This window comes from Oryzias latipes, chromosome 21, assembly GCF_053564925.1.
Source record: "Oryzias latipes strain Hd-rR chromosome 21, Olatipes_Hd-rR_3.1".
Taxonomy (NCBI): domain Eukaryota; kingdom Metazoa; phylum Chordata; class Actinopteri; order Beloniformes; family Adrianichthyidae; genus Oryzias; species Oryzias latipes.
The window spans coordinates 32,200,758-32,214,048 of record NC_136257.1 but is presented as its reverse complement, the minus strand read 5'-3'; the positions used below and the strand labels follow the sequence as shown (position 1 = coordinate 32,214,048).

Sequence of the window (13,291 nt, the reverse complement as noted above, 5' to 3'; positions counted from 1 at the left end):
TGCAATAAAAGCACCCCGACAGATATAACTCACATTGTGACTCAGACCATGTTTCATAATATAAATAAAGATGAATAAGCCAAAATATGCCTATTTGTTACTGGTTGTACAGTTCTTAGAAATATTGAGGGTATTTTGTTCTGATGTGTCCAATCCTATTGCTGTAGGTATGAAACACCACAAATGAAGTACTTTTTGTTTCAAACAAACATAGTTGCAGTACTATGACAACGTTTTCAGTTTTTCTGCACATGGCTACTTCACCATGTGGATGGGAGGATGGGCAGAGCCATGTCCCGTCAAATCCTGGGTGAGAACATCTTTCCCTCCACCAGGAGGCTTAAAATTGATCACGAATGGGTCCCAAAACATACAGCAATGGCAACCAAAGAATGGCGGAAGAAGAACCTTATCAAGGTCATGGAGTGGCCCAGCCAGTCTCTGGACCTTAATCCTATAGAAAACCTATGAAGAGAGTTGAAGCTCAGAGTTGCTAGGCAACAGCCACCAAATCTGAATGACTTAGGAGTCTTTTCTAAAGAACAGTGGACCAAAATTCCTCTTGACGTGTGCAGAAACCTGCTCAGCTACAAGAAACGTCTGACCTCCGTGCCCCTTATAATAAGGGTTTTGCCACTAAGTGCTGTCTTTCAGGTTCAAATACTTATGTCCCTTAATAAAATGCTAATACATTTATATAAACTCTTTAATGTTGATTTCACTGTGATTTTCTTATGCTGTTCAAATGAACCTTCAATTAAGATGACAGACTTTCAATTCAATAATAGATCAAATACTTATTTTCTCCTCTGTATGTGTCTTTTTAACAAACAAACAAAAATGTTTACTGTTAAAAATGCTTTGCAAAGAGTTAAAGTGTATATTTCTGAGAGAAAACTGAAACAAACAACAACGACCTCTTACGGTCAGTATAAGGGACATGAATTTGCTTCAGAAGAAATACATTAAAAATATGGAAGCTCACCACACTGGAATTCATCTGCTCCATCCTCACAATCTTTTTGGCCATCGCACAGCCAAACGCTGGAGATGCAGTTCCCTCCTGGACACGCAAAGTGGCCCTCCTCACACTTCTGCCCCTGAGAAACTGGGACAAACAACCACGGAAAGTCATCCTCTTGGTATTAGTGGTGACAGAACTCATTATCTTTCCCTAAGCTCTATCTCTGAATCTCTTTTTCCTCCTTTATAATCATGCATGGAAATGATGTAAACATAAGATCCAATTTAAGTCTTTTTTAATTGAAGCCAGCTTCCCTGATCTGCCTCTGAATGCACAGGCAAAATGAGTGTCACGCGTGTTTGATTCGCTGCTCACCCTGGCAGTTAGTCTCGTCGGCATAGTCCCCGCAATCATTTGCACCGTCACATACCCATGACGGGTGGATGCACAGCGAGGTGGAGTTGCAGCTGATGAAATCTCTTTCTTTCACCCCCAGCTTGTAAAAGTGAGAGCAGTCTGTGTGGTCTGAATACAAAACACAAAGACACAATAGGTTCCTTGTCACAATGTCCACTGGTGTGGGTGCTGTTGGAGGAGGAAGCGCTGGAGGAAGACGGTCTGACCACTGGTTACATCTGACGTGTGTATAAGCTTGATTTCATATCAGAAGCACTCACTGCAGTTTTTTTCGTCAGAAGCATCGGGACAGTCGATGACCTGGTTGCACCACACAGAGCTCGGGATGCAGCTCCCGTCCTTGCAGGATGACTCCGATGAGCCACATGTGATGTCTGTTGGCAACAGACAGCATCTCAAATGTAAAACCAAAACAGAACTTTTACAGATGCACTTCTCACCATCACATCACAGCTTCTGTGTGGAAATAAACCATTTCCGTTCTTTGAAGATTTACAACAGTTGATACCATTAGGGCAACCATTGAGCTTCCATGTAACCTTTGCTGCAGGTTTTTATTGTTATAAAAACCATAAAGATAAGAGGTTAATATTGGTACACCTAAATTTAATAAACCCTTTCCGTAAAGCTGCTTTGTTGGAAGGTCATCGCCAATTATAAGCTCACCAGTGCCTCTTTGTGGGTTCAAACAGCTTGGTGATAAATTTCTACACTTCATTATTCTCCCTTTATCATCACAAACAGCACAGAAATAAGCAGGACTGCTAAATCCCACCACAACCACTGTCAAAGATAAAATCCTTCCTGCGATATTAAAATATTGTCTAGATTGCCAGGGGCAGCTGCGAAGGGCAGTCACTGGGAGTCTCTTTTAATTTAAACACTTCTTGTGATCTTGGGGCTCATTAGATAGAGAGGGCTTAACATAATACAAGTATTTGTGTGACTGGATCCTGCCTTCAATGGCAGAAAGGATAGAGGAGGAGGAGATCAAACGAGGGCGACTCACTGCCACAGAAAGCTTCGTCTGAGTTATCCCCGCAGTCATCAAATCCATCACAGAAGCGACTGTTGGCCACACACCTCTGGTTGTAGCAGGGTCTAAAACCACTTCGACAACTTCTGTTGTCTGAACACAAGAGTACAAATGTTGACACAGCATAAAGACAGTTTTGACGTTCTAACCATCAGTTGTAGAAGTTTTACTTACCACAGTACTGCATCTTCTCGTCGGATTTGTCCTTGCAATGGGCAACTCCATCACAGGTGAGTTGGTAGTTTATGCACTCTCCATTTCCGCATTCGAATTCAGAGTAGATGTTGCAGGAGGAGTTCTCAGCTGCAGTGGGAGACAGAGGTCAGATAGCATCTTGTTTCTCGACTTGAGAACATTTGCATGATGCAATCATTTATTTATCATCAGGATTAAACGTTCTCTTTATCTGAGAGAACAGTGCAAACTGTAGGAGGGAATTTGTATTTTGCAAACTAATTCAAATTCCTCTTCCTATAGAGCTACATTCGCACAGGGTATGTGACGCGAATTAAAGAACATTAAAGCACATTTAGCAAATGGTGTTCACATGAAACAAGCGGGAGGGACTTCTTCTTCTTTTTCTACTGTTTCCGAGCGCTTGCACGCCACCTACAGTAGGAGGAGGCTTGATGCAAAATGTGGAAGCGGTGCAAATCTTGCAAATCTTAATCCAGGCTTTTTCTTTCACTTTCTATATACGAAAGACTTGGTGTCAACTAATTCTAGCTAGGTACAACGTGCAATTAACAATTTATCATCCATGATCGATTTTTAAAGGGTTAGCAGTTCTGTGATTTAAAAGAGATGCCATCCACATGGCACTACCAAATCCGAGTCCCTGATTGGTCAAAGTTGGGCCTGGTTTAACTTTCAATGTGCATTCAATGGGCTTTTTATTTGTAGACCCCCAAAAACTCATCATTCATCTTCTAAGCCATTTTGTCCCTTTCGGGGTCACGGGGCTGCTGGAGCCAATCCCGGACACTAGTGGGCGAAGGTAGAGGACACCCTGGACAGGTCGCCAGTCTGTCGCAGGGCCGCAATCACACACCCATGCACTCTCAGACTCACACCTAGGGTCAAATTAGAGTAACCAATGATCCTATGAAGCATTGTTTTTGGATGGTGGGAGGAAGCATGCAGGGTGAGAACATGCAAACTCCAGACAGAAAAGTCTCCCATTGATGTTCTGGCTCAGGTCCCCTAGCCGGGACTTGAACCGGGGGCCTTCTTGCTTCTTGCTAACCACTGCGTTACCGTGTAGCCTGAAAACTGACATAGAGACTTGCATTGCTCTCTGTTAAGGTCAGAGTTTTGAACTAAAAGCACATTTACACAGGCTTACAAAGACTTTTCAGTGGAAGTGGTTGCTTGAGAGAACGTTGCAGAGGGCGGTGTGAAAATAGCTTAAGGGGTAAATTTAACCATCCATGAGATCATGGACCTCTTGTTGTCATAGCCACAAACACAAGTGGAGTTCTTCTCCTCTTATTTCCTAATTTGCACGATATGAAAGCACTAAAAATAGACTCTACCACTTAATAATAAAAACCAGGTGTGTGGTCAACAGCAGCACAGGTAATCACTGCTAGTTAATGGGAATCTGTGAATGGGGTGTGACGTCTGCATGTAAATGTGCATTTTCTCTATAAGCCTTTAATGTACAGTTAAGATTCCTGCCCATTTTCTTTGGGGCTTCAACTACTGAGCCAATGCAATGCATGCAAAAAGGTTTTCAGACTTCCCATGCCCAAAATCATTCTATTTTAATCAGTGATGTATTTTACAGTTTGCATTAGATACATCAGCTGTTTTTCCCCCTAGTCAAATAAATACAACCCATTAACCTTTAGGCGTTATCTAATACACTAAGCTAAGAAGAAACACATCAAAGATGTCGTTGAAAATGTTGCTCGCTCCTCTTAGTAGCTTCCCAAGTTCTGAGCCACACTTGTGCCCATTTGAACAGCTCCCTTTACCATAAAGTCTGCAAACTCACTGCAAGGCAGTGAGTGATGTCAAATCTAAATGCAAAGTGCCACTACAATGTTTTCTTTCTGTGACTTTGAACTGGTAAGTGCTGAAACATTCTCCTCCTTTCAAAGAAAAGCTTTCCTTATTTACTTCCTAACTTTAAGTAACTCAATAAAGCCAAACTGCTCTGTTGCAGAGAAAAAAAGCAGCAGCTTCTCCTTTGGCTACTTGAATGTAAAACAGCGTCACAGCTAAATCAGCACCATAAAATACAAGAAAAATGTTTATTTTTTTACAGTCTTTCCAGGGTGTCGATATAAAAACAGTGTGATTAAATGTGAGGCTGTACTTACATACACATCTGTTATCCTCTAAGAGCACACGTTCTCCACGGCAAGAGCAGTTGACCCTCCCATGTGGGGTCAGCAGACATAGGTCCCCGCAGCCTCCGTTCAGATGTCGACAAGGGGACAGCTCACCTTCAATGATAATCACAGAGCTAATCAACCAGACAGAATTCTGTGAGGGATAAAAAGAAGGATTTCTTGGTGCAATCAGACGTTCAACAAGGAAAACACATAAACATCTGTTTGGTATGCTTTAAATCCACCTTTTACCATGGACTGCATTGTTTAAATTTAGATTCATTTTATTGTCAGATCAATTAAACAGACCAAAGGGAGGTGACAGAACCTGGATTTGATAAATATCAAAGAATTTCCCAAAAAAATTTGTTTTTTTAAATATTTTCTACCGCGTGTACAGGGTTTAATCTATTGTGCCCATGAGCACCTGGTACTATAACTGATCTGTCTGGTGAATTCATGTAACAATAAAACAAAATTAAAGCCAGTCTGGTCAGATGTGCATGTGACAAATTCATGGAAAAACAAACAAACAAACAAAAAAAACACTTTAGTTAAAACATAATTTTCACCCAAAACAAAAAGGTCTGAGGAACAGAGGAACACTAATTTTGCGAGCTCACCGCACATTAATGCTGATCAAAATCTACACATTTTAACATTTTTTCCAAGTAACTTACCAGTGATGCTCAAGGATTTATTATAATGAAAGAATAGATTTAAGTTTCTAGGAGTTTAAATTTGTAGAAGGTACTAAAGGGGAAGTTTTGCGTTTACCACCGGGCAGTAGGTGCATATAATTTACAGTTTAAAGGCAAAAACTTGGCTCAAATTGAAAATGACATGATCCTTGAGGTCCAGGACTGCTGCGGCCCGAAAAACAGCAGGAGGAACTTGAACATGCAATTTGACGGGAAGGTATCCGAGGTTCTCTGATTTTATGCTGTTCCACTTGCACTTCTCTGAAGCCACATCTACGTCTTGTACTTGTGGAAACCCCAACATGCAATATGGTTTTCATGCTGATAAAAAACAAAACATTGTGATCTCATGACAAGGAAAATGGAATCACAGCAATTTGACTACTAAATATGAAGGATACAGTAATATCCAAGTCTACCATTTGTGGTCATTACACGTGTTGTTGTAGACTCACAGCTGTGCCCATTCAGGTCACAAGATGCAATTATTTCTCATAACAAGATAAACATGGAAATGAGATGCTCTCTGCATCTGAATCCAACCAGTGGGATGTGCTTAAGCCCACATGCCTTTGTCCTACTTGGAAATTAAACTTTGTATGACACTTAAGAGACTCCCCGTACAACATATTATTCCACTTTTATTAATTACCTTTGAGCTTTAAGTTTCTAGCCATTCCAAATCAGACCAATTTCATTTATCAACGGGCCATTTTTGTACATCAAACTAATGTTCTTTAAGACATACAGGGATTAGTTGGCAATGAATGCATCTACGAGGGAAGAATATCTTTTTTTTATGAACAAGTAATACAATTTATTTAAAGTAATACTTTTCTAATTATTTTAGAATGTCTTAAATAAACATGCTCCTCCTAAAAACCTACAGTTTTATTGCATTAGTTTATTTGCCTACATGTTTCTGGAGCTAGCAATGTTCAAATGAAGCAATAAACTATGTCAAAAACGTATTAACAACGTTAACAACAATCTTAGCTCTTATCTTACAAACTCCTATTAGGTCATCACTAGCTGTGTTTCCATTGACTATGAAATTACGCAAATTGAATTTGTGTTAACAAATTTGTCTAATGGAGACACACACAAAAAAAATGCATTTATTTAGAAACAGTTTTTGCACTTAGAGGAGTTGGTGTTTGAGGGATATCAAAATTGACATTTTTCACAAAACTGCAATAGAAACCCTTTTTTTTCACATTAAATGAGTAATGAGTCATGTGACCACAGGCAATTGGTAAGTAACAATGACAATGTGCTTCTTGGTTCTTGGTAGGAACTGGCCGGCTTGGGCGCTGCACAGCGGGCGCCACCAGAGGTCCCACACCGTCACACAATTCTACAAAAGTTGAGGGTTTCATGCAGAATTTTTGGATCCTCCTCTTTAAAATCAGCCACTCCGATTTCCCAAAATGGCTTCATCCGTAATTTTGCACAATCAGCAAAAAGGCTTTTGAGTAAGGCAGATGGTAAGTACTTTACACAATAGCCACTTACCAACTGGCTAGCCTATGTAATAATACCATAGCAAACTGCACCTGATTAGTGCCTAATTAGCTAAAAAGAGCTTCATTCGTGATCCGTTGACTGTCATACGCCCATCAAATAGCGCAACAGCATTAGTGTAAAATCGTAAAAAAAGGAACTGCTTGCTAACACTTGAAGAGGATTTTCAAACAACTCGTAAACACAACATTTTCTTACAGTTGTTGGTGTCCTTGGCCACGGCTATAATTCCCATTGGCTGATGAGGCATGTCTGCCCGAAGAACCTTGGTGTCACCTCCAGTGTATTTGTTTGACCGCAGCACAGCTCTACGAGTCCAGTCTGACCAGTAGACGAAGTCTCCATAGATGGCAAGCCCGTAGAAGTTTCCTGCTCCTGATTTAACAATGACCTAAAAAGGACAGAGAAACAGCAATTCGGAACTAGAAAAGTTGCATTTCTGGTGGAAATACTTTGGATTGCATAATTTCTGAAGGTGGTTGCTTCTAATTGCTTAATTGCATAACTTTTAGCAGAAGAAGCTGAAGTTTATTGAAAGGAAAAAGGTTGAATACATTGCTGAAGCTTTTTGCATAAAGTTGCAGAAGTTATAGAGCTATAAGTGTAAAGCTGCAGAAAAAAATTTTCATTGTAAGGCTGAAATTATATTACATTGCAGAAAAGCCATAAGTGTTAGAAAAAACAGAAGTTGCAGAAAAAATTGGAGAAGTGAGCAAGCTGGCCTATAAATAGCAGAGAAAGGATACTGAAAGAAGAAATGTAAGAGTGTACCTAAAAAGTTGCTAAGGGAACTTAGCAACTAGCTAAAGGTTTCTTAAAGTGTGGGTGACATGGCCTATTTTAATAAGCCAAAATATAGTAAATAGTTTCTATTTCATGTTGCGATTGTTTTTAATATTTTTCGAAAAAGAATAAATAGCGAAAAACGCAATATAAACAACGAGGACGGCCGCCGGCTTCACGCATTCCGCCGAATTCGCGCCGCCCTGTTTGTGACGTAACGAAAGGAAGACAAGGAAGACAACATGGCTAGCACCGATAGCGAAGCACAGAGTGATGCTACCGTCTCTATTAGCGATTTATCATCAGATGAACAGAAAGATGAAGAGGAAAGTTGCGGAGATTATCATGATGATGAGTCACTTTTGCAACCGTATCGATTCGAACCCTTTTGCGAAAGTGAGGAGGATATAGCAGAAAGTAGTAGGTCTAGTGATCATGCCGATGACGATAGCCAGCATGAAGATTCGGCTAGACTCCAGTAAGTCTAAAAAATGTATAAAATTAAATTACTCCACTTACCCTAAAATATACTCAAAATGTCCCCTTTTGGCCTAATCTAAACAAAGGTAAACACTGGTTTTCAACCCAATTTACAAAATAAATGTCACAAAATAAAAGTTTCCCAGATGGTACTACTCTTTAGTTAACAAAGTCACTGTATACCATTAACAACTGTGGAACATTAACAGTTTTACCCGTTTGAACCCGTTTGAAACCTTTTCTCGTGCGCGCGCGCTCACACACACACAGTTCAGTTTACTCACGGTACCGGCACCTCAAAAGCAAAAGAAAAAAAACGTTGCAGGCCTGTTGCTTCTCTTGCAAAACATTGAGTGCGTTGAAATACTCCAGTTGGATCCAAGGACAACAGAAAACACGACTACTTCGCCTCAATGTGATCCATCGTGATGCACACTAGCTTAGCAGCCTCCGCTCCCGACTCCAGCGCCGTCCTCTCCGACCCAGAAAACGGCTCGCTCGCTTCCAGCTCACCCGCCTTTCCTCGACTCAGAAGCCAAGATCCTCCTCCCAACTCTCCGTTCAAAATTCTTCGTTTGTGTCCCGGTTTTTGTCCCTTCGAAAGCGCAGACTTCTCTCCTGCAGATCTGGAGAGAAAAATCCTTCGCCGTCCACCTTCTTGAACTTTCCCCTTTTCAGCAGCGTTTCTTGTTTTGGGAGTTTATACACAGATACACTTTCACTAGATGTATTGCTACATCCAGCTGCCACACAACGACTTGGCATGTTGATGATTAACAGATTTAAACACGAGAGAAACGAAGACTACCTGTTTTGTTTACATGCTGTCCGAAGCGGAACTGCGAAAGTCGACGCCTTTCATGACGTCACAGGTCATATCGGGTTCACTTCCAGCCTGCGCTCTAGCGGCAGATCCAAATCTCTGATTCCTTCCAAAGATGTCTATTATTCATATGCTTCGGATTTTTTTCGACGCGAACTATTGGTATCAATAGAATCAGCGTTTAAAGGGCTTTTTTATTTGACAAAGTTGTTCAAAGCATGGCATCCACACTTTAAGAAACCATGCAAAATTTGATCTAATTGTCAAATAAGTATTAAAAAAAAACATAGTTGATGTCATATTAAACAAATGAGCTAGCATATTACGAAAGTATTCGCTAAATAAGATTAAAAACCTCAGTAGATGCCACATTTAATAAATGAGCTAGCATAACTTCAACATAATGGTTACATAATAAATTACCATTAAAGTTTAAAGAATTGTTCTCATTAGCACCTAAAGTTAGCATGATAAAGGTTTAGTGCTAATGTAGTTAAAAGTACATATTCAAACTGAATTTATTTCAAACACATGTGATGAAGTGGATTTGTTTTGGATTTACAGCAAACAGTGACTGAAAAACATGCATGTGTCGTTGAAAGTATCAAAGGTCCCCTGGAATCCTGGAAAGCCTGTATCTGTGTATCTGGGTGTGAAAGAGACCGCCATCTCTATGGTAACTGCTCCTTCAGAGGTTAAGGGGCAAACTTGAAGGTGCACCTATACGTACTTGAACACGGTGATATTTCTGCTCATTCGTCTACAGATCACCCTTTCCTTAAACCCGACTGTTTAACCCAAATGTACGGGGAGTGAATGACAGTGTCATTTGCGCTGAGGCACGAATCAATCAGATGCCTCCTTCTGGGACTCCCCCGGGCTTGTATGGAGGATCAGGGGCTCCAGCAGCTCTGTGGTCTCAGCCATTAGTGAAACAGGCTTGTAAGTGACATCACATTAGCCCTGTGCCATTCTGGGATTAATAGGACAGGCGTTGATTAAAGGAGCTCAGCGTGAGAAAGCAACAACTGGCCGAAAGACAGAGAGGTGAGCGCCAGATGGGGAAGGGATGAGCGTACTGAAGGGAAATTAGATCTGGGGGACGGTCGCTTTGCAGCCAGCATCACATTAGCTTAGTCCTAAAATCCTTTTCCATAGGGACGGGAAGCATTACGTAACCAGTCCCTCTAAAACATGTTTAAATAAAATAAAATAAAATTAAAAAATATAAGTTTGGACACAACTTCTCATTCAAATGAATGGGAAGGTGCGTCCAAACTTTTGGTCTGTTCTGTATATGTTTATATATTTATGTATTTATTTTGACGACAAAGTAGCATGAGAGCAACTCTCTCAGAACACACTTCCCTCATGTAACTGACATCCCTGCTCATTCTGCCCTCCACTGCTGTCTGTGAAGCTCTGGCTCCTGATGACAGGTGTCTCCGCTCAACAAATGGCATAGAGGCTTGAACAAACTGCCAGCTCTGGAATCTGCTGAATAAAAGTTCCCTAAAAGATGCGGTTCTGCCACACGGTACTAAATAGCCGTTGACCCTGGATCTCTATTTGCTCTGTCTTTATTAAGGTCCTGCAGCCTCAGGCCTCTCTGATTAACTCCAGAAATGAAACACTTTCTCTTCACATTTTTAGATGTATCATCCTTTTTCCGCATCTGCTACCTTTAACAGCAACTGTTTTGTTGAAGATGCTCAGCTACATACATGAAATTTACACATTTTAATTGGGATGGAGATTTTGCACACAGAGCCCCTCACTGCAAACCCCTCATTAGAAAGGTTCATACTGCAGCAAGGGCAAGCGGGGCCTCAGAGGTGAGGGCTTCCTAAGCCCTGCGACCCAGCCAATCAAAGATATGGGTTGCTAATTGAAACAGGTTAAAGAGCTGAGCTGCTTTGGGTCATGTCAAGGAAAGATTAGAACCCCAAAAAAAAGGCAATTTCTGCTGAAAACCTCCATGCAATCGAGACAGCTGCAATGTCAGACCTTTTGCATAAACATTCACGGCCAGCCGCAAAAAAATCCTTCAGTGAGTTTGATTTAGTTTGGCAAGGATGCACTTTTGTGGCTAAAGGAACCATCTGTGCCAGAGAGAAAAATAAAAAAACCTAAAGTACTATTTCAAATTCCATCTGTTATATAGAAGATCTTTTTCCAGGAGTTCAGCTTGAACTGAAGATTAAGTGAAAAAAAAGGGTTTTCTTTCAGAAAAAGGACAATTTGAGCCTCTCCTCATGTGAATAAGCCTAAAGGCATCACAGTTCTGCATTTCATGGACAGCTGCACCTGAGAAACCTTTGTAGCCCTGGAAAACATAGTGGATGAGAAAGAATACATACTAGAAGCAGTGAGAATTACCTACAGGCTATCCTGTTTTTCTGCCTAAAATAGGTTCATATTGTTTGCTACAAAAACATTCCATTTTGGTCACCTAATAGGGTTCACTACACCTGAGAGTTGCAGAGAAAATATCTATCACAATTCTTTTTTAAAACAAAAATATTTTCGCTGCTGTGACTTGTGTAAAATTAAAATGATCCTAACGAGAAGGTAGTCTTTATGTGGAAAATGGAAGAATGTCCTTCAGATAAATACTGTGTGAAACATGGTGGTGGGACAAACATGGTTTGGGCGCTTAGGTTCATCCATTCAATGCGACAAAAACATAACACGAAAATTGTTGTTTGAAGATTCTGATAGAGGCATTCTTGGGTAGAAAAGATTATTATTTTTTATAGTCTTTGTTTTTATTGGCACATTAAAACAACTTGAAGTTGTGTTTTTTTTAATGTATTTTTTTCTTTTTAGGAAAAAGGGTTAGCTTGTCTCTCTAATAATCCCATTTACAGTCTTGTCGATGTTTTACAAGTTTGGACCAAAAAAAGTCAAATTAAGTGTGAATATTTATTTTTTTTAAGTTAAATTGTCCATCTAACCATCCATCCATTCATCTAATTCCACTTATCGGGACCTGGTCGCAGTCTAAACAAAGATGCCCAGACTTTCCTGCAGCTCCTCTGGGGGGACCCCAAGGCATTCCCAGGAAAGCTGAGAGTCTCTCCAGCATGTCCTGGGTCTTCTCCAGGGTCTCCACCCCGTGGGCCATACCCAGAACACCTCCCCAGGGAGGTGTCCAGAAGGCATCTGGTCCAGATGCCCGGAACACTTCTCAACTGTGGAGGAAAACGCATCCAGAGCAGTGGCTCTACTGCGAGCTCTCCGTGGGTGACCGAGTTTCTCACCCTATCTCTAAAGGAGCACCCAGACACCCTACAGAGGAACTTTAAACCTAGTTTAAATTAGCAACATAATTAATGCACATACTGTCTGTAATGTGTCCCTTTTCTCCCAAACAATAACAAATGTGTGTAATCTTTTTGAGGGAATTGCTTCTTTTTTTGACCTTGCAGTTGTCTTTTCAAACAAATGAGGAAAATATTAACGTTATCCACACATTTTACTAGATTCTTGTTAAAGGACAAAAAAAAATAACGCATTGTAATAAATGCTGTTCAGTTATTTCATCTTTATGTAAAAATTTGCATAGATGTTTAAAGACCCATTCCTAGGAAAAACTGCCTTTTTGGTGTTTTTAACGTCTTCTTTTGGCATTTTTCTTTTAATGGAAGATATATATATATATATATATATATATATATATATATATATATATATATATATATAAAATTAAGCTTAAAACTGTATTTCTGAGTATCTCTTTATTCAAACTGTTGTGAATCAAAGGAACAGTTTTTAAAATAACTCATACGCTGATTGGAGTGGGTCTTTAACAAATACCCCCACTGTTTTATAGGAATAGCATAAGACTTCGCTTTATCACCCTAAATTTATTCTAATCAAGATCTAAATTATACATGTACGAAATAATTGCAAGCACTATTGCATTTCAGCATCTGATTGTTTCAGCTTAGACTGCAAAAATTAATTTTGACTGTGGTGACCCTGCATTAGATTCACATTAGGACATTTAAATTGGATTCTTGTTTATGGAAATGATCCTCCCACTGTGAGGTACAGCAGTCAAGAAGATACTAAACTAAGACTGATGAAATTAGGTCATTGTTCTGCAGGAACCACGGTTCTGATATCTAAATCAATTAGCTTTTTTTTGAAAGGTTGCCAGTCTTGGCACTGTAAATAAGAGAGGACTCTTGATTTGCAGTAGCCCAAATGTTTAGTGCC

General features: G+C 40.1%; 1 protein-coding gene across 9 annotated transcripts in view; it reads right to left on the bottom strand.

Moving 5' to 3' along the window:
* lrp1bb (low density lipoprotein receptor-related protein 1Bb) overlaps positions 1–13,291 on the bottom strand; it is a 389,546-nt gene that overhangs the window by 67,126 nt on the left and 309,129 nt on the right. For all 9 annotated transcript variants that reach the window (XM_078939203.1, XM_078939200.1, XM_078939196.1 and 6 more), the window contains 7 exons: positions 7,180–7,372; positions 4,745–4,870; positions 2,592–2,720; positions 2,391–2,510; positions 1,642–1,755; positions 1,340–1,489; positions 986–1,108 (listed from right to left, as the gene is read on the bottom strand). In XM_078939203.1, coding sequence (XP_078795329.1) covers positions 986–1,108; positions 1,340–1,489; positions 1,642–1,755; positions 2,391–2,510; positions 2,592–2,720; positions 4,745–4,870; positions 7,180–7,372 — 955 coding nt within the window. The remainder of the gene's footprint in view (positions 1–985; positions 1,109–1,339; positions 1,490–1,641; positions 1,756–2,390; positions 2,511–2,591; positions 2,721–4,744; positions 4,871–7,179; positions 7,373–13,291) is intronic.